Source organism: Phoenix dactylifera, chromosome 9 (genome assembly GCF_009389715.1).
Source record: "Phoenix dactylifera cultivar Barhee BC4 chromosome 9, palm_55x_up_171113_PBpolish2nd_filt_p, whole genome shotgun sequence".
Lineage (NCBI taxonomy): Eukaryota > Viridiplantae > Streptophyta > Magnoliopsida > Arecales > Arecaceae > Phoenix > Phoenix dactylifera.
In genome coordinates, this window is record NC_052400.1 from 9,493,325 (window position 1) to 9,515,846 (window position 22,522).

General features: G+C 36.2%; 1 protein-coding gene and 1 pseudogene across 1 annotated transcript; both read right to left on the reverse strand.

Moving 5' to 3' along the window:
- Positions 1 to 286: 286 nt before the first annotated feature.
- On the reverse strand, positions 287 to 2,861 carry LOC103709438 (annotated as a pseudogene).
- A 2,745-nt stretch (positions 2,862 to 5,606) lies between these two features.
- Positions 5,607 to 19,269, reverse strand: LOC103709385 (GDT1-like protein 4). Its single transcript, XM_008794685.4, has 9 exons — positions 18,820 to 19,269; positions 18,659 to 18,730; positions 18,429 to 18,551; positions 18,220 to 18,318; positions 18,000 to 18,072; positions 15,288 to 15,373; positions 10,709 to 10,792; positions 10,362 to 10,421; positions 5,607 to 6,004 (listed from the first exon to the last, which is right to left on the reverse strand). Exons 1-9 carry the CDS (start codon positions 18,916 to 18,918, stop codon positions 5,816 to 5,818), a joined length of 885 nt encoding a protein of 294 aa, XP_008792907.1. The 5' UTR covers positions 18,919 to 19,269; the 3' UTR covers positions 5,607 to 5,815.
- Between the last annotated feature and the right edge of the window lie 3,253 nt (positions 19,270 to 22,522).

The window sequence follows — 22,522 nt, forward strand, 5'->3', positions numbered from 1 at the left end:
TCAAATGGACTTTACAAATGATCCAAGTTATTAAGCAAACTTTGATGGTGAAAGATTACTTGAAATCCAGGAAAACATTTAGCAGAAGAAACAATAAAAAAATAAAATCCTCCGCCAACTAGACAGAACCAACAGAGACAGATGTCAAGAGCAATGCTGAAAAGTTACAAAAATGATTTGCACTACTGAAAGATAATCATAATTATTCTAAATAGTATCGGCAATAAATGCATTGGATTTTAGATTGAAATAGCCATTAACTGTGACTCAAGGTGCAAACACCGCATTGCCCAAAAGCATATAAAATGAAAATTTGAATTGAATCGAACAAATAATTTAGTACTCCATTAGGTGTTCCATCAAATTATGGTGGTTTTAAGAGCACATACCTTTATTTCGGTTTAAAGAGGTCAGTCCACTATAAGATCAAAACGTTGAACATCTTAATGGCAAGGTCTGCCAGGTATCACACACTTGAGCTTCATTCACCAGTAGTCCCCACATGAGCATTTGCCATAAAATGGCGAAACAGGTGTGTATCTCCAATAATAATCTACCTACCGGTGGCTTGACTAATATATTTGATAGCCTTATGACAGTCTACACAAATATGCAGATCTTCATGACTTTTAGAGGTGATCCACCAGCAGTGCTAATGATCCCATAAGCAATAGCAAGCTTCTCACTATGGTAATTTAGAGCTGATTCCTTTTGTTCTTCTTCCACATCATAGAGAACCAAGTCTGTTCTACTTGAATAACTTAATTGCTTCAGTCTCACAATTAAGCTCTCCAAGTACGAATATAGCTCATCCATTTGGGGATGGGACCTATCCCCCACAGCAAATGTGCGAACCTTGTTCTTTAACTGAATTCCAAGATCAACCTGGTAGTTTCCTGGCTCCTCTCTCTCACATCAAGCTCCTCAACTTGGAAACCTGCCCCCATTTCCTTTTGATGGCATGTATTTTTGACAGTAAAATGTCAGATCCAGCATCACATGGTTCAAGCTGAACCCTTCGTTCAGAAGCCCATGTTGCAATTTCACTATTGTTGTGAAGACAAGCTGATAACAATGCTCTCCAGACAACAATATGATGGCTGATGTTGTCTTCAAGGGTAAAGTCCTTTTCCTTCTCAAGTAAAGCAGCTCGACAAAGGAGATCAACCATACAAGCGTATTCTTGATATCTGGAACTACGCCATGATCTTCTTGCATTGATCTGAAATACTCGTAGCCTTCTTCAAACAAACCACCGTGGCTACATGCTGACAAAACACCCACAAAGGTTATCTCATATTGCATTATCTTATCTTTCAGCATCCTTTCAAAAAGCTGAATGGCCTCCTTCCCCTGCCCATGCAAAGCATAGGAGCCTATTATTGAAGTCCACAACACAACATTTGGACTATAAAAGATGTTAAAACTTTTGCAGGCATCCTCCAAGCTACCACATTTCGCATACATGTCAGTGATAACCGATGCCAAAATGGCGTCAAATTCATGGCCTAGCTTTTCAATGCATGCATGCACCTTCTTGCCTTGTTCTAAGATTCCAGCATCAGAACAAGCTGCAATGATGCTTGTAAGAGTGAATTGGTCCACCTTGACTTCTTAGTGAAACATCCTGCGAGGAAGAGCTCCAGAGCTTCTTCACCCGTCCCATTTTGCACATACCCAGAAATCCTAGCACTCCACAAAACAGTTTTTGCCATTAGACCATCATTACACTGAGACAAAACATTAAAAATGATCAGTGAAGCTTCAATTTCGCCACACTTGCCGTACATATCTATATGTGCATTCCTAATAAATGATACGTGCTAATAAACTATTTGGTCATGAAGCTTCCTTCCTATTTCCAGCAGAGCTAATGTACCAGCTACTACCAATGCCGTAGAGAAACTGAACTGATTAAACTTAGGCCCAATCTCCACCATGTGATAGAGAAGTTGCAGGGCAGTCATATTCAACCCATTTTGCATTTTCCCGGTAATGATTGTTTTCCAACTTGAGACATCACAAAGGGGTGACAACTTAAAACATTTCCATCGATCCATTGATATCTCCATTCTGTAAATGATCACCAATCACAATATTCCATGACACAGTCTCCCTCTTGTCCGAAAACTCTCTCCACATATTCCAGGGCACCACCTTCCGCATAGAAGTCAAGAATGAAATTTCGCAACACGACTTCCAATCGAACCGCATTCCTTATAATCCATCCATGGATTCCCTTACCCATTTGAGATGATTAAAGCCCACGCAACCCTTCAAGACGCCAGCCAAAGTAGAGCAGTTCAGCAAAATCCCATCAGTTAGCATGTGCATGAAATTCTTAGCCCCATTTCGTACTCTTCATTTCAAGAGAAACCCGAGATTGGAATAGTCCATGTGGACACATCTCTTTTGTAAATTTCCCCGAACAACTTGTGCGCAGTGTCCAAGCGGCTGCACTTGACATAAAGATTGAGAAGACCAGCGTCCACCTGCCCATCTCGAGCCAAGCCTGCCTTGATTGCTCTGGAATGGAGAAGCTCGACTCGGGAGAGGGTTGTCGTGGTTCTAGAGAAACCTTTAAGCAAATTGATGAAAGCTCTCCGAGGGTTCTCCATTGGAGAAAGAAGAGGTGGGTCGGGAGAATTGGTGGGGTGGACGAGGGGAGGTGCATCTTTATGGAGGGAGGGTAAACTTTTGGTTGGAGAGCGATCAATTGGTGTCGAAGGGAGAGTAGAGAGAGCATTCCGAGTTCCGACGGACGAAGAGCGCGGGAAATTTAAACCGTTGGTGGAATTTACGACTGCCCCCCTCCTAACGGTAGCAATTTATGATCCAATCCGCTTTAACCAAAGTTTAGATTTGACATAAATAAATTTAGATTATAAACAAATCAGGTCTATATCTATTTATTAAATAAGTTGATGAAATTTTTACTTTAACCCTGTATCCAACCTGATTCGATCCGATTGCTACCCGTATCTCTTCTACGGTGGCATCCGAAATTTCTCGAGACTCAATTAGCCCTTCGAAGTATGGGCTACTACTATTATTGAAGGTGGTTACATACCTCCAAGAAAGAACAAAAATAAAAATAAATAAGGTATCAGATATGAAGGGCCGCAAGGATCCAGTTAGAGATTTGGATCAGATAAGGTTCAAGTGATTGTTGTAATAATGTTGAAGGATTTTTGCTACTTATGCAAGTCTTCAGCACGTGTAATATATATAACCTATATAAGAGGTGGAGCATTTGGTGGTAGGCATAAGGGATGCAATGTAGATGACAAGAATCATGGATGGTGCTACTAGCTTACTTAAAGATCTGATTAAAGATTATTTTTTTTGTTGCTTATATAAAATAATATATAGATCCTTGATCCGAATGAACATCTTTTTTGACCAAGAAGACATATGTATAAGTGAGGAGCATCTATAGGTGTGGAAATTGTAATGTAAACAAAAAAGAGACACAGACACCTTTCTTTGATTTGCCTCATTATTGTTACCCATCAAGTAAAATGCTTCGAGTTAGTCAAACGTGGTTGGAAACAAAATCTTTTGCGTTATATGGTAAAACAGATGATACAACAGTTAAGTTCAAGTAGTGGCCGGTGTCTTTTTTCTATTCTATAGTGATGACTAATGTTTAACAATGTTATAGTTTATTTAAACAAAATAATGTTTCTCAACAAATCCTTTTGCAATTGGAGAAAATATTTTTATTTGGCAAACAGTGGCTCGAGCAATTAGGACTACTATTTTCATTTTTTTAAAATTTTCAAACAAAATATAGTGACCATCATAACAATCACTAAAAATCTCCAAACAAACTTCAATAGAGATAAAATGGTAAATGACAATTAATCGAAATTTAATGATCAGTGACTGTTTTGGTGGACATCCTGGACGTATCGGTGTCGCTCGAACCCGTGATCAAGTAGCATTTTGTCATGGCATCGCCCAATATAAAAAGGTGATAATTTCTTTAGCGTAATAATAATGTAATGACAGGTGTCACAGAAAAGAACAACTCTCGCAACTTTCGGTGATGGAAGAGAAGCATCACGTGAAAGCCGGTCGGACCCCAGTGGTAGGAGACCTGGAAGACGCTTCTGCATACCAGCCTTGGAAGTTTGGATAGGTCTGATGCAACTCTCGGGAGAGAGCTTGGATTTTCTTTTATTATTTTAAATAATATTATATATGTGTGTGTGTGTTTTTTTTTATATAAAAAAAAATCTATGGATGATAGCACAAATGAGGCAAATTTTACTGAATTTCTTGGTCGTGTGGGCAATCATTAATATCAAAGAAAAGATACAAATCACTATCAAGACAGCTGCTGCTGGCTGCTTGCATGATCTCTGATCTTGACCAAACAAACGCCAAATCTAAGCATCGTCACATGAAGAATAATAGCTACTGGTAGACGACATTCGTGGGACCCCGTGATTCAAGGCCCCCAATAGGCTGCAGCTTGTAGCTCAGGTTTTACTCGTTTCCTTTAGACTTCAGCATATAGCTAGAAGTAAGAACCTTTCTTGGCTTTCTTAAGCAAAAGAAAAGGGAACCTTTCTGGACCATGACGCCCATTTACTTGTTTTCTTTAGACTTCAGCATATAGCTAGAAGTAAGAACCTTTCTCGACTTTCCTCAGCAAAGGAGAAGGGAACTTTTCTTGACCAAATTTAAAGGCATAGAGTAGGTTTTGTACCATATACTTGATTCACCACGTCAATACCAATACGTGCTTGCCACAGTTTATTAAAACATCTACGTAAAAGGATTGGGAAAAAAAAGGAGGGGTAAATAATGTTCTACATCAAACAAGTTGAATGCTCTTTTTTTTTCTGGTTGTCCTATTCATGGCCCATCACTCCCTTCCATACAATTAATTCCTTCAAATAAGCTTCCACGCAATGTTATGGAAACCATTAGAATGGGAAATAATACTGATCCTACTGCACATTGTATCGTTGAAACGCAAAGCAGGCCTAGACTTGAATTTTGAACTGCATCAGGACAAGTAGACCTATTTATGGGCCGAACATGCCACGTTTGGGCCGGACCTTCCCAAACGGTCAACACAATTTTTAGACCCCGGACCTGACCTAGCCTAGCCTTCGGGCCTATCTTGTAGGCCCGAGCCCGGCACTTACTCAGACTTCAGGCTTCTATAGAGCCTGGAACTTCACAAGCATTTTTTATTTTTTAAAAAATATTAAAAAGGCTAAAAAAACTTAACATATTTTAAAAATACTAAATATGAATAATTAAATATTGTCAACAACGTATCAGGTGTTTATTATCCCATTAAGTTAACATATGGGCAACAATTGTCAAATAAAGTTTACAAACACATAAAACAAGCAAAATTTTAAAAAATCAGATTGGTCTGTGCTCAGGCCAGGCTTTATTCCCCAAGCCAAGCTCAGCCCATTTATTAGATGGGTTACTCTTCAGGCTCGAGCAGGCCGGGCAGACTGTCTAACCCGTGAACAGGTCCAAGACCAAAGTTGAATTTCAAATAAATACAGAGACATAACCAACTATATTATCTTTTACCTGCTATACACAGAGTCCTCTCTTAAATGAACTGAAGAAATAAAAAAACCAATAGAATATTGTATTTAGCTTTTTTTTTGAGAAACATATATTTAGCTAGTATACATCATACAGCACAAACAATTGACCGAACTAGTGGAACTCGCCTGATTTGCTTGTTATAAGAATGGACGACACAAATAACAACAAAAATTGAGATAGAGTTGGAACGAACAGACTCCAAATGAATTAGCATTAACATCTACAATCACAATGGTGGATAGAAGTATGATGACAAGGAAAACCCAAGGAAAAGAAAGCCACCAATAGTGGCAACTGTGCCTTGCGAAATCTTGGATGCCAGCATGCTCCCTCCAACTACTGCAAACGATGTACATATAGTGTGTCCTATTGTTGCTCCCACAGCAACACCAATTGCATTCTTGTGGGCTGCCAGCTGCATGAATCAAAATATAAGTATCTACCACTTTGAACAAAAATTTTGAATTCTTTTTTTAACTGCTGAATTATTGAAATCACAGTATACTGTCAACACTTGCAAACTTTGCTGTTATCAACACAAACAGTGGGACAGAAGACAATTCTACAAAAGCTAATAGACCCTTGAATTTGCATAAAGGAACGGATATCAGTAGGCATAACATGCCATGGGCAAGAGCTCTACTGGACCACAGCGATGAGCCTAACAGATTGGGTCACTCCAAGCATCTCTCTCTTTATTGTCAACTAAATTTACTCACATGACAAACTATTGATTTCTCAGACAGGAGGAAGTTACAAAGTCTTGGACACAGGATATAAAATCTTTCAGAAATGTTTTTGTGGTACCTAAACTTATTCGGCCATGCGGGAGACTATTCCAGAACAATACTAGTCCTTCCCATCAAAATGGAAAACTCTGGTCATAACAAACTATGGTTACCAGGATGAAATGTTTCCCTCCTTAAAAAACTCTTCCCTGAAAAGCTGTATACAAAATTTGGTTTCCCCTAAATATTGATGGAAACCTCTCGAAATAGATGATTAAAAACAGTGGAATTGTATACTGTGTCAATTTTCCATGTGCTTCTGACATAAATTTCCATAATTTCCCTTGAGTTTAAGAATTTATCATTTCCAGCTTAACATTTCCAAGATTTTGAGCTTTCCTGCAACTGTTATCCATGTTGTAACTAGAACATTGAAAAAGTCATATTCCAATCTGAAAGGAGTTCAGCAGTGAGGCCTTCGAATTCAGCCACACAGATACTAGTAGAGTGCAGCAAGTTATAGAAGGGATTACTGAAAAGTAATAAAAGCATCGAGCTGGGTCAAGATGGAAAAAGATGACATGGCCTTTGCTATCTCAAGCTAAAGATACCACAGTAAAGCTTATCCTTTCATTCCTTGTTTAGTACTATGTAACCAGCTACCCAAAACTTTAGCTTAGTGTATGCCGATCACTCTTCCATGACTCCATCCTCTCTTTTTTCCCCTTAGAGGAGAGAAACTTGACTCCCCACACTCCTTCCTCCTTCCCATGACTCGAGTCTCAGACCCACAACGTGAGAATCCCAACATCACCGTCACTCTCAGGCTCCCACTCTATCCAACTCTTATCACATGTGGACATCCACTATATTTTTTATTTCTCAAGCCAATCCCTCTATCTCATGCAAATGGGTGTCTTGATATAAATGTTTAGAGTTGGAGCTTGCTTGCACTTCCCTTCTTCATTCTATATTCCAGGCAGATCTCTAGAGTAGAATATAGCTGTGGAGCTGTGATCCCATCTTCTATCACAGATGCAACTGAGTATTTGAGTGGCAAACATGAACCCATGATTGAGTATTGGATAGATAGATGTAAAAAATATCACAGTGCTAAGGATGTTATTTGATCGGATTTGAATCAAGGATTTGATGGATCGTCTCGAAAGGCATCAGACAGAAGATAAAACCTATAAAATTGGCTGAATGGAGTACTCTTAAATCTCCAATTAGTCTCCCATTAATGTACTTCTCTTAAATCTCCATTAATTTCTCCCTCCATGCATCATCCTTTCCTATTCACAGGCATCTTCCCCTCCTCAACCATCTCCATTGAAATTCATTTATCGAAGAATGAGATTGAGAACCATTGCATTTGCAAAGACTTCAAAGAACAGATTTGCAACTTTGTGTTCATAAGCACATGGGAGAGAACATTTTTGTCAGCACATTAGTGTTTGCAAACATGAAAATAAAATTTTAGTGGTGTCACTAATTGATAGATCCATGGATGCAAGATATTGTTAACGGTAAATACAACAGCGACTGATTGCAAGTGGCAAGTAGAAGGCAAGCTGCAGTGTATTGCCCATCTGAACCAGTTGCAATTGCAGCTAGTTGCTAAGGAAACTGGAATCCAACAGTTATTTCTTGATTCAGGGTCTCTGATTTTTATTAATCAAGATTCTCTTTTGTCTTTGCACCTTGTTTCAGTTTTCCAACTTCTACCATTTTGTAGATTATTGTTCTTTATTATAACTTGAACCATGCATCACATGAGTTTTAAGATGGCACTTCTAACAACAAAACAAAAGAATACATATTTCAAAAGAAATACAGTATCTGGTAATATGTAAAAGAAGCTAAGAATCATCAGAGTATCCACCCAAACAGGCCATCATATCAATTTTCTAAAAAGGATGACAGCCCATGCATCTTACATCCAATAAAGCAACCAATCTGCTGTACTATATTAACCCATGAACAAGGTTAGTAAGGGGCATAAAACAACAGATTACATTTTTCAACCAAATCATTAATAGAAAGGTGGCAACAAAGAATTTTGAGTATTATCCTAAAACCAATATCCTAGCCCATATGAGACGAGCTCCAGAGGAAAAGCTGAAGGCCCTCTATAGTAATCGTTCTAGTGGTCCTCTATTGTAATCGTTCTAGTGATCCTAGTTATGTTGATCTTTGTTTTATTAAGATACACTCTAGATTACCTTTGCTCAAGTCTATCATTATTAAAGGATATTATACTTCAGCATGGATTATCAATGTTCAACAGATTTCATTGCTTTCACTTGTTTTATTTGATTGGGCATTCTTAATAGTTAGCTGTGTTGGTGAACTCAACACATGATTGCACCAAAGATAGGAAGGGATTTATTTTCTCACAATTTGTCTGTCTGATTGATAAAAAGGAATCAGAAAAACTTTCTTTCCATGTTTATCAAATATTTTTTGGCATTACCAATTTGTTGCATCCAGCATGTTAAACTTTCAAACTTAGTTCTAAGTTTTTATATGCAATCTCACCTGTGAACTTACCAATTCTTTACACTAACACTTGAGTTTAGCACCCATCCCATGCACCCAATGTTTCTTTCTAGCTAGGAATGAGGCTTGCAATTTGGAGGCATTCCCATAAAACAGGTTCCTTCATCATTTGCACTATTGCATCTTGGAAGTCCAAGCCTCAGTTGATAAAATTGGGAGCGGCTGCTGGTGCAGGAAAGCAGATATTTTAGAGCCACTTTTAGCAAGGTAGTGCCTGGGAAGTGGGTGCCAATTCAAGATTGCAGGAAGAGTCCGAAGCAGGTGTTCTACTCCAGGTAGAAGATTTCAGCACTAAGGAACAAGTGCAGCTCTTTGTTGCAGCAAAATGACCTAATTGTTAAATCTTAGTTTGGCAAAGCTCTAAAGCAATTATAGGAACGGTATTGTAAACCCATTAGCATATGAAAAAGGTCTAGTTTCATTTTTTGGTTCCACAATGTATATTGAAATGCAAATCTTGGAGCAAATCATAATTTTTGTTTTTAAACTCATAACTCCACCAAGGATCCAAACATTCATGAAACAACATAGTCTACAATATACAGTCAAGTGGCTGGTGTCAACTGGTTTTGGGTAGTTTCGGTACGTTTTTTATTTGGTTTGAAATAAGCCCGAACAAGTTCCTTTAGAACACAATCATCTCAAGCAAAAAGGCAATTTGTCTGAATATACCCCTTTTTCTGGGTACGCGAATCAGTGTCTTTTTGGAATAAATTTCAGCCATGCGTTGAAGCCTATCATTCTCAAAGGATGATGTTTTGCAAAGCAGACTAGTCTGCACTTCAGAATAAAAGGATCGTATAATGCACATTCCAGCAATGTAAGAATATAAAAGAAGCGCCCAATTGGGAAGCATGAATTGTAATGGTATATGCAAAATAAATAAATGGAATGAGCATGTTTTTGTTGCTTCACTCTATGTTCTACATGAAAAAAAAATTCATTCAATAAAAGACACTCATATGCACCAACGACATAATTAACCAACTTCTTCCCACATTACAAGCAAATTTGCACAACAGAAAGTAATATGTAACAAAACAAAAAGAAGCCCAAATCTTGGCAAATGATAAATTAAGAAATATAATATTCAATTTATAGTGGCACAGATTAACAGAAATATTTTAGGTTGAAGTACAAAATTTCTTGTTTCTCAAAAAAGCTCTCATGTGCGAAAAGGGAAAAAAAACAAAGGTTAGGTCTGTTCTCAGCTTACCCCTCCTAAGACCCCAAATTGTTGGGACCATAACAGGGTAATGTCCTTTCTTTTTTGAAGCACCAAATTTCTTATTTCTTAGAAAAGATCTCACGTACAACAATCCCAAAACAATGCAGCAACAATAAACACAATAAGGATACCCATGGATCAACTGACCTCTATAATTAATGATGGCCTAGTTATCGCAATGAAGTCCAATATTTAAATTTTTGCTGGTATTATGAACCACGAGAAACTGATCTTGAAGAATGATAAAAGCTTACCGCAATAGTTGCTATCTGGCTACGATCGCCCCACTCAGCTAAGAAGGTCAAAATAAATGACTACACATGAAAAATAAGATAGTTACATCAAACACAATGTAGAAAAATGTTGTCATCTGTAAAAGTCTACTAGTGAGGTGTAATACAAAAGAATCATCAACCAAGTTAGACTTGCTAATGTTAATAGCACCGAGAATGAATATTTACAAGAGCAAGGAGAAAAATTGCAAACATTATAACTGAAAATATTCAGAACAAACATCTTTTTATTGGTCAAACAGAGAATAAAACAAACTTAAGACAAATCTAAAGCATCCATTTTATCCCTCAAGAAAACAAAAAAATACCTCTAAGAAAATAGGTGTACAAAATCTTGAAAAGAAGCGGCGAAATGTTGTTTTCCCTTGTCCTCCCTCAAGCTTTTCTTCAACCTGCATATAAATTTGGCGATAGAAATTCATGCATCTGGAAAGGTTTCATAAATTATTCAATAATTGCAATCATCAAGTTTATTTATTACTTGAACATTTCCATAAATTAATAAAAGCAGAAGATAGAATCTATATAAGCTTCTAGAACAGTAGCAAACAGTTTCGAAGCATTAGACTCATAAGCAAAAAGGATTGCATTATTATATCGATCAGCATTTAAGGTTCTTTCACACAAATAATGTTTCTTTATCATTGCTCCTGTTGAACCTCAAAAAAGTTTCTGTCACATTATTGATCCATGAAGCAACTTCATGGTACAATGAACAATTGGATAAGTACCTGAGATATCCTTTTATTTAAATCATAAGAACTTTGATTGCTTAATTTTTTAAAAATACATGACAGACCATCTAGATTAAGGATCCACTCCACTAGTTATGTTTTACTGCATCCAAATATGTAAACCAGAAAACAAATGTAGTACAGGTTTTTTATATGTGCATCAGGCAGATAAAATGGGCAGCAACAGTATAGACAGGGTGCTAAAACATATTTTGGAGCATATGGATCACCAACTCATGCTGTTGACCATGACCTAGAATTCTTAAAACATGTACAGGACCAAAGTTATAGGTAGATTGTTTCATCTTGACATTATAAATTCTTTAATTTGTGACCAGTTGATGCATAGGTAAAAACCTTCAAAATGTTTAAATTAGTCCAGGCATTTAGGCGATGACAGTAGTGTGAATATACAATTTGCTCATCATGTTTCCTGTATAAGATTAGGCTTCAAGTCTTGCAAGGTGGATTGTGAATATGTCCATTTATAATAGTAAATCTGAAGGCAGACATACAGATCAATAGACAGACAAAACTTTTCAATTTTGTAACCACATAAACATATATTATGTGTATGTCTATTATAGTGATCAAACAAGAATTTATGATTGATAGATCACTACAAGTTGATGCTGAGAAAAATTTTGATTCATGAAACATAAGATGAATAGCTGTAGGGATGGCAAGGGGTCAGGTTGGATTAGATAACGGTCAGGTCAAAATACATGTCCGGTTGGATACCTGTTAACCCAAACCCAACCTGTTTATTAAATGGGCCAACCCTGACTTTTTTATTCAACATGTAACCCAACCAGACCTGCTTAATAAACAACTTGGATCAAGTTAGATGGGTTGAAGGGGTTAAATGGATTTTAAATATTTTAAACCAGTTAACATGTCTTTAACATGTCAAGTCATGACTGCATCAACCCAATCCAATTATTAGGTGGGTTGAAGAATGTTAGACGGGTCAAAATTCTAAACCTGAAACTAAACTCATTTAATAAGGGTTTAGTCAGGTTCACCTGTTTAGGCATTTACAACCTAGACTCATTTTCTCCAAACCTAAATCCTTGTACCTCGAGTCATTTGCAAGTTGAGTTGGCAAGTCAGGTCATATATTGTCAACCCTATTAGCTGCAGTTATTCACGATCATGCAACTACTTGGATGCTTGAGATAGGAATTAGAAAAACAAAAAATCTTGATGGTAAGGTCAAAATGATAGCAAAGGACATTGTCACTCAATTCTGACAAGCTGTGGTATTGTTTGCCCTGCTAAGGCATGATGATATTCAACAGGTCTGAAACCGCATACCTTTCAGATCCCCTATTATCATTCGTAGATCTTTATTTACACTCAAAGTTGAGTGCCCTAAAAAAACTGAGCTAAAGCGATAGAACAAGAGAAGCCAAAAAGAAGGAAGAAGGAAAGAGCCAAATCTTCTGTAAGTTGGTTGATAGGAGACCATGTATTCAAACTTAAAACTGAGTTATAATGTGAAAAGGGCAAAGCAACACAAAAGAAGAAGCATAAATAAGGAACAAATGAGCAACCAATTATTTTTATTTGAATGGCTAAAAATCTTTGGTCAAACGAAGAAATGAACAAAATGAAGAACAGATGAAATGGCTAGAGAAATTGCCCAGAAAAAGCATAAAGAAGAAAATTTTCTTCTTTATTAATTTTTTAAAAGTGATTTTTCTTTAATATAAGAACAGAAATTTTTTGATATATGGCTTCCTTTTATAAGCTTCAAATGTTAATTTCTATTGGAATCAATTTCCTGCTTACAGTAAAAGTAGAAGTATGAAATCCATTACAGGACTCACTATCAGCACATCTTAAATTTTGAATCTACACTTTTCATTAAGATTATGGAGCAGCTAAGGCCAACCAAAAGGGATACTGTGGATCTTAATATTTTGAGCTTAAAGACATGTATTCAGATTTTGTAAGGTTATTTTCAGATTGCCTTTCCCACATTGTAAGGCTTCTATTCAGCTGGAATGGACACTCAAAGAACTACAAGTTGGCGTGCCCAATAGATGGAAGTTTACTTTCCTTTTATGCATCCTAATCAGACCCAAAGTGAGAAGTTATTAAGTTATCAGTCAAACCAAAAGTACAAGATTTAGTTGCTGTTTGATTTCCCAATTTAGGAGTCCTATCAGAATTAGGGGTGGCAATCAGATCAGTCAGATTATATACGGGTTGGGTTAGATGCAGATCATGTCAAAAATTCATCAACACAAACCTGGCCTATTTATGAAACATATCAAAATTTCAAATCTGAATATGACCTATTTATTAAATAGGTAACCCAACAAGACCCACATAACCCATTTATTAAATAGGTTAAATAGGTTAGACGGATTTTTAACAGGTTAAATGAATTTAAACAGGTTAAACAGGTTAAGCACGTCGAGTTAAAGATGTCAGAAATAGGTTAAGCAGGTTTCCAAAAGATTAAACAAGTTTTAAACTACTTAAACGGATCAGATCATAACCCAGGCCAATTAATAAGCGGGTTAAAATGGGTCAAAGGTTTAAACCTGAAACCAACCTATTCAATAAACAGGTTTAGAAGGGTTGACCTATATATGACCCAAACCCATTTATGTCAAACTGAAACCTGCTTTAAGCGGGTCCGGTTGACGGATCAAATCATAAATTGCCATCCCTAATTGGAATAGAAAAGGAGCCCTATCGGAATTAGGGGTGGCAATCGGATCGGTCAGATTATATACGGATCGGGTTCAATGCGGATCAGGTCAAAAATTTATCAACCCAAACCCAACCTATTTATTAAATAGGTCAAAATTTCAAATTTGAATCTGACTTATTTATTAAATAGGTAACGCGACCTACATAACCCATTTATTAAATAGGTTAAACAGGTTAGATGGATTTTTAACGGGTTAAATGGATTTAAACAGGTTAAGCAGGTTGGGTTAAAAAGGTCAAAAATAGGTTAAGCAGGTTTCAAATAGGTTAAACAAGTTTTAAACTGGTTAAACATATCAGATCATATCCCAGCCCAAATTAATAAACGGGTTAAAATGGGTCAAAAGTTTAACCAGAAACAAATCTATTCAATAAATAGGTTTAGACGGGTTGACCTATTTACAACCCAAACCCATTTATGTCAAACCAAAACCTGCTTTAAGCGGGTTGGGTTGACAGGTCGGATCATAAATTGCCATCCCTAATTGGAATTGAAAAGGTGGCCAACTGGAGGGAATCAATCACTGATTTTTTCTGAGAATTATTTTCTATTTAGAGATTCCTAGTTAGGGTGCAAAAGAAGACTAGTTATTCTATAATAAGGCTTTTGTGGCAGGCTGAGGGTTGTAAATGTTGGTCTTGTACGTGAGTTATTATGAGTAGAAGGCCTAAGGCCCTCTTTCCCCCACATCTCTTCTATCATTATTCATCTACTCTCTTTCTTCTCTTTTATCTTCTCTCTGCATCTTCTTCTCTTATTCCCCCATTAATCAGTTTTTCTTTGATCCTCTTTCTATTTTCATTGCTCTCCAAATTCACAACAAGCTGTGACGGAGCTTCACAATATCAAGCAGAGTATTTCTATTTTCACAGAAAGAAATTGCAAGTATATACATGTAAAAAGAAATAGTATATAAGGGTATACATGCAAAAAGAAATAACTATAAAGGTATACATATAAATAGTAAATTTGCAAGGGTATACACATAATTTCAAATATTTATAAGCGCATGCATGCAAAGAACCCTTTTATTGAATATGTGATTTGTGTATGACTGTTCCCATCTAACTCATTTTCCATGTCAAATGAAATACATTTATTTATAAGATGTAATATGCCATTTAGAGGACCATAATACGTCAGCGTGCCTCATGGACTATGCATATAAAAATCATGAAGAATCGATATTATCAGGAAAATGCATATTTGTAGTAACATTCTAGTGCAAAACATATTTCCAAGTATTATGGAAAATCTTTAAAAAGAAAGCACTATAAAGCATTTGCATCCTTTTTGACCAGGGCATTAGATTTCATATAATTTAAGAACAAGCCGATTACACAAAAAAAGGAAAAAAGTTAGCAGAAAAGAGTATATATTATAACTTAGCATATATACATTTGATAAGAAGCAAATATGACATACTTCTTCCATTTCCTTCTTCTGCGATGCTTTCGAATCTGATCTCCAAGCAATATATAGCAAACGTAGCCCAAAGAACGCATAAAGCACTACATGAAAACAAGGAAAAAAAGAAAAATAAGTCAGGAAAAATAACTAAGGTGTTTTAAGTCTATGAAAAACCCCATAAAACAGAAAAGATCATCAAGCAGTACTTTTAATGGGATCATGCTTGTGACAGCATGAATTATGTGCTTGCTCAACTATTCAAAATATATGACCCATCCAAATTCTATACAGCCACGAGTAAGAGACGTGATGTGTAAATGCTCAATAAGTGTATTTTTCTTAGAAATAGATCTGCATACTTCAGGATTACTACAAAGTAAGGGAAACCTGAAATCAAAATTTGTTCAGGACATGCTGAAACTCTCTATCCCTCTATATATATGCATGTGTCTGTTTACGCACATGTACATATATAAGTACACAAATATGTATTATATATTTATGCTGCGTCCATATTCCAGGATTTGTTGTCTTTAACACTTGGGGATATCTGGACATTTACACCTGTGCTAAGTGTTCAACTACCACTGATGGGAAGGAGCCACATGGTATGGTCTCTATTATCGACATTTTGAACAAATGGAGGGGGATGAACTATGATGGATAGTACCTGGATGCCATGTGCAAGATTGACAAAACAAAAGCAAGTCCATGGGATCAAGCTTTTTTGGGTCACTAACGTTACCTGCATCCGCTCCCACTCACATACTTACATCATTTTTTATGCATAAATGAAGAGGCAGCTACTTGTAGATAAATCCAGTTATTCAAAATGAGTACAAGTACTAGAAGTTTTCCTTCTTTTTCATATGTTTTGGGTATTCAGGGGCAAATCTTATAGGCTGGAAATTAGGGCCATGAAGTCATTACCTCTAGTGAAGGGATTCCAGTAAGAGACAGAACATGTGCCATTAAGAGAAAAAGGAGGAAAGTTTGACAAATATACTACATAGATGCATACATGAGCTAAGATTCTCCCTTAGTGCATGAAGGGCCTCTTGCATATCTTTGGATAGAGTTGAGCTGCTAACTAGGCTATCACCATGGATTTAAGTTTCAATCGGGAATCCACAATTGAAACAGCTTTGATCCAAAGCAATCCAAAACCCATGGTCATGTTAGACTTTCTTGCCAAAATTGACAAATTTATTGGTATACAGAAGGAAATTATACTAAAAGGATATGAAGTAATTGCTCAAGATCGAGATTTGTAAGACTTTAAATGATATGAAGTATTGTATTATCAGAAACTGAAATGAAAAATAAATGTTTTTTGATACAAGATCAACTATCTTCAAGGTGAATCTCATTCATGTTTGAAATGCAATGAATTAGTTTAACTTCAAAGAGTAAAATAGTATACTACTCTCCAAAATCATGTGAAACATTTTTTTATCAATTTTTCAAAAAGTTACAACTTTTTATTACTTCAATATTAAACCACTAAAATGATGAATGTAGAAATTTTAAACCATAAAACATACTCTAAAATGACATTTAATATTCATATTATCGACTATTTTTCATTTTTATCAATATTAACATGAGCATTGGAATTTGTAACGTGAATCCTAGGCCTTTTTAGCACAACTGAAATGAACTCCAGGTTCTCAGACTTTGGAATGCATGTCTTGTTATTAGAGATGGCCTACTCCCACTTTTCATCAACAACGAGAATGAGAGAGAAGGGGGTAGTTGCCTTTGACAATATAGGTCATGCACCAGTAATAATCACAAATTCTATTTTTAACAATTTTGAAAAGATATAAGATGAGACTATTCTAGATAGGAAAAGACAACAGTTGATGTGGCATTTGTTAGATTAAATAATGATTCGAAATTGCCCTATGTTTCAGTTTTAAAATGATCTTCAACATATTCTTTTTCCCTCATTAAGGGATTGTGAATTCTCCGGATTTTATGTCACTTAAGGGTTTTCTCTTGGTCGTGGATTCAAACTCCTCACTCGTTGTCTTGAATCCGAATATATTTTGATACTTTCCAAAAATTAAATTGCATTAATTATTTGTTTATCAAATATTGGAAGAAGTAAGTATATATGTTTTAAAAAATTGTTTTCTGATAGTAGTGGCATACATCCACAAGCCAAGATGACTGTATTGGTTAGTCAGTTTCAACATGCCCAAGATGATTCAATTTTTAAGATTGGTAGAATGCAAAGTTGTGGGGATGACATAGCATAGCCTGAAACATTTTGGCACTCCAAAATGGAGCGTCATGCTTGCATTAGCCTGAAGCAGCAACACTTGGCAAAAAATTTGGAATGTCTTCTTAAAGGATCTATTAAGTCATTCTTCTGCAAGTGGTCAAGGGTCAAGTCTAAGCACGTAGCATTGCAAATTGATCACAAGTGTCTAAAAACTTTCATTGAACTGTTTATTCATTGTTGTAATCTAATGTAACATGGCATTAAATTTTCGCGATATAGAGGAGGACTGACCAATCTGTCAATATTTCAACATTTGTACAACATGCATATGCTATCTCAAGACTCAAGAGAGAGGAAAACGAAAGGTTAAATAGATTAATTGCTATAAAACTTGTAAGCTTTATGTTTGGAACCAATAAAATTACAATGAGAAATTATTCAGCTTCAACAAAAATAGTTTAAAGTACAATTTGATGAACTGGTATGCAATATATTACCTGTAGCTGCACTATTTGTATGCTTTCTTGATATCAAGTTGGGAACTATTCTACCAAGTCCAGTTGATAGAACCTAAAAATAAATATTAAGGAAAAATGTATGAAACAAATGGAGGGTAGAAGTCAGAAATGTTAATAAGCCATGGAGCAAAGAACTTTTGCTTAAAAAATAGATGTAAAAATGAAAAGGTAGAGCTGTAACAAATGGAACAGAGCTTACTGTCATCACAATAAGGGCAGTAAGTGCACCCGACAGAACAATTGTTCTCGGATGGCGCATTGCCATAAGAGCAGCAATTATGAATGTCTCGTCTCCGATCTAAATACATGCATTAAAAACTCTCAAAAAAACGATGACTATCAATACAATTTATATATCAATTCTAAGCATCGAAAGACTGGTGGAAAGATCAAAATGTCGGTCCCCACCTCACTGACGATGATCATAGACAAGCTAGCAAAGAAGGCATCAAAAAGCCCCAATCCTGTTTCCTCCAATGAAGTAACACCTTCCCCACTCGTGGCATCCTTCTCAAATGAGTGCAGAAACATCTGCCACATAAATTACAACAAAAGATTTTAATATAGAAAATAAGCAATAATTCTTGCAAATTTTCAAGAAACGACTGCAGAATAGAAAGAAGCAAAAGTCTCCTCACTTTTGTCCGGCGATCCAAGGATCTGACCGTGTCGGCTGACCTGTTCTCGCCCCCATTCTCCATCTCCAATTCCTAATAGTTCAAAAGAAATAGATGAAATCCATAGCATATCTATTTAAAAAGCCAATTAAAAGACAAGAACAAGAAGATTAAAAGATTACCTGAGCTAAAACGAATCCAGAGGCAGAAATGGAGACAAGAAGGAGGAGAAGAGCAAGCCGAGGCATTCTACATCTAGAGCTCATGATGGGCTGATCCATGGCGCTGGACCTCAAACCCTAGCTCCAGATCCAAACCAAAACCAAAACCAAAACCGAAGGAGAGGAAAGAAATCCAAATCTACGAGAGCTAGATCAAAAAATAATGAATCTTTTCGCTCGAAATCGGGCAAAATCTCGAATCGAGACAAAGGGAACGCGATCAGATCTGCGTGGGAGATCCAAAGAGGGGAAGAGAGGCGGGGGAGGGGTTTCTCGAGATGCGATGGGGATTCGCTCGGGAGTTTCGAGGATGGGAGGAGCGATCGGCCGCGTTCGACTCCTCCCCCGGTTTGGCGCCCGGTTCCATTCTCTCTGGTTTTAAGCGCGCGGAGTAGCCCTCCGAGATATGCTACCTTTCCCCGAGAATGTCCCCAGAACGTTATAAACCGGGTGCGAGTGCGAGGTCGTTTGGACTTTGGAGGTTAATTTGACAAAATTTGCCATGGGAGGTTCTAAAAGCACGATGGTTTCCAGGACTTGGGGGAGAGTTTAGGGGAGGAGCATTCCCCGCGCCGTCCACTTGAGTTCCACGCTGCCGAACGCCACCATACTTTTATCTAAAGTTGACCAACTTTTTTTTATTACCAAAGCCGTTTCATTAGGATCCGCGTCGGAATCACACGAGTAAGACCCTCTTTTTTTAAGGTATAATCTTTATAAAAAATTATTTATTATTTGATAACTATATTTTTAAAATATTATAAAATTTTAATATATATTTAACAGGCAAACTCAAAAAATATTTTTGATATGACAAAATGACCATAAAAAATAATGCATAGTATTATACAATAGAGCATAATAAAATAAAATATATATTAATACATAAATATATGATATATTATAATATTACTGTAATGTAATATAATATTAATCTAATAAAATCAATGTAATATTGTATACTATAGCATAATAATATAATATAATTTGATATTATATAACATAACATACCAATATAATATGATATAATATAATATTATATTATATTTATAGTTTAATATAATATTTTGATTAGGGTTTTTTGTCTGTTAGGGCTTATGTAGATTTTTTTTTCCGTGCATTATGATATAAAAGGGCGTTTCCTGTAATTATATGATTTTATTATGGATATTTTGGTCTTAAAAAAAATTATAAATCTAAAATAGTTTCCCGATGCGTGCTAAAAGCACTTTTCTAAAAAAACTCCATTTTGGAGCTTCTTCCAAGTAAACGTTTTTAGCTTTCTAGCAAAGCTAAAACAACTTCTTGATTTTTTTACCAAGCACTCCTATTCCATCCAAAAGTACTTTTGAAGAATCAGAAAATGCTTTCTAGTCCTCCAAAAGTTCTACTGTGGCATGATTTGGAGGAAGAGTATGTTCTTTGTAGATTTAATGCATGTCATGTGGCTTAGTTTTGAATATTGAGTGTATGATGAACAGTTTTTGTTGATGATTGAATAGCATCTGCGAGCAAGATAAGAGGAAAAATTTCAAAATTTCATGATAGTTATGGTCTTGTATAAGACAGGTGAGTAAGATTATTAAAACTGAGGTTTTAAAGACTTGCTTCCATTATCTGATATCTCGCAATCTACAGGGACTCAGCATTGTATTGCTTATGCAATTCCCTGAGTTCCAAATTTTGCAGAAGTGTCAAACTTACCCATCAGATGAAGTGTCAAGACTAGAAGATTTTAGAAGATGATGGGCTCCTCTTTGTGGATTGGAATTGTTGGCAATTGCAAGAGGCCATTTGTGCAGTACTGGCCTTGACAAGGATGAATAAAAATGTCGAGTTGAATGTGAGAAAGCTAGGAATTAGAATTAAGCTTAACTTCTTGTGGTCTTGGATGATAAAATAGAAACTAAAAAGCATTTCAAATATGGATATTGGATCTAAATCTAAACATTCTCACTCCTCATCTTTTCCTTTCCACACAAAATTTTGCATAGGGTTGATCATTATGCAAACAATGACATAACATTTTGGGGTAAATCCTCAAGCCTCCGGTTGGAATTTACATAAGTAAATCTGAAAGAGAATGGATTACGAAGGGGAGAATAAGACAATTGAAACTTCATTTGATTTTCTTTTTAAGTCTTTAGGATAGCCTTTTCCCTGCAACATGGACAGAGCAATGCAAAACCTTCATGAACCATTACACTTGTTCGAAAACTGTTGATCAAGAATTTAAAAGCAATGCTGGTATTGTTGAAAGTCACCTATTGATACAGTACGTCCCATGGCACATGCATGCACTGACACGTGGCATAGGTCGGCACCTCAATCCCTGCTATTAATTTAACCAAACAAATTTTATCCTTAAGACTAAGTAAACTTATCTCAGTTGGCATCCCTCTTCACTTAGGAGATGTCTTGTTCATAGCATCTAACATATTCACAAAATATGATTTATTGAGACAATCCAAAATTATATGTAGCAGTCTGAAATGGACACCTCATATGTCAAGTTACGGTCTTCAAAAAAAATCAGAAATCAACCTTAATTCAATTCAAAAATCAGAAACTAATCGCCGTTATATTCCAAACCTAGTAAGTCATCTAATTCGAGACTCCGCAATGAGTGGCTCTTGGAAGGCACCTATATTAGGGTGCATACATGTAAAAAGATAGAAACATAGGCCAGTATCCTGTTGAATTAGAACTCATTTAGATTATCTGCCTTGAGTTGCATCCTTGGATCCTAGGTCGAAGGATCACGAAAATCCTTTAGCTGTATCCTTGGATTCTAGTTTCTATATGTTTATTGAAATTTGTTGTAGTTCATGAATTGTTGTAGAAGGCAAGACTCAGACTTAGGTCGCATGTATCCAGCTCCCAATTACTTTAGCAATTGAACTAGTCGACACCATCTTGTTTCACTCGATCTTCGATCAATTTTATATTCAAGTTCTGTTTATATTGTGATGAATTTGTACTCTTTTCTAATCAGTGAAATCTATACTTCTAGTGGTATAACATGCGGCCAAAACTTTGTTATTCATGTATATTCATCTAGGTGAATAATATGCCCCTAGCAAAATTACAATTTTGTAATACCTAAAAGCACATCATATGTCTTCCTTATTGTTAGCCAATCCTTTGATAAGAAGTTCCTATCAAGCTTGATTTCCCATTTTTGAGAGATGAGCAAGCTCGAGGCATGGGCATAGCAATGGCAACAAAGGTAAAGGCAATTTGCAACAGTGTTCAGAACCAGTTACAGACGCCGGTTCACAAGTCTCTGGTTCTACCACCACGATCATATCGGCATTCTCTGCTTTTAGTCTTCGCCTACAAGCAGGCTTCTTTCTAGCTCGTATTTTAAAACCTGGCCATGAAGGACTCATTCTATTCATTACTAATCAATTTAAATGATTGATCACCAATTGGGCAGGTTATGGCCTTGAAATCACTAGTGTTTGCTAAAGGAATTTAAATGTAAAAATATAGAAACATTCTTTAGTTGTACATCACGAATACACTTTTCTTTTATCAGATACAAGCCATAATTGTCTATGTAGAGTTGGAGATGTTTAAACAAAAATGCATCACTTAAATGAGAGATCTTTATCAGTTCCTCAGGTTAGACAAAGCCAGCAGTGGGCCAAAGAAGGCACAG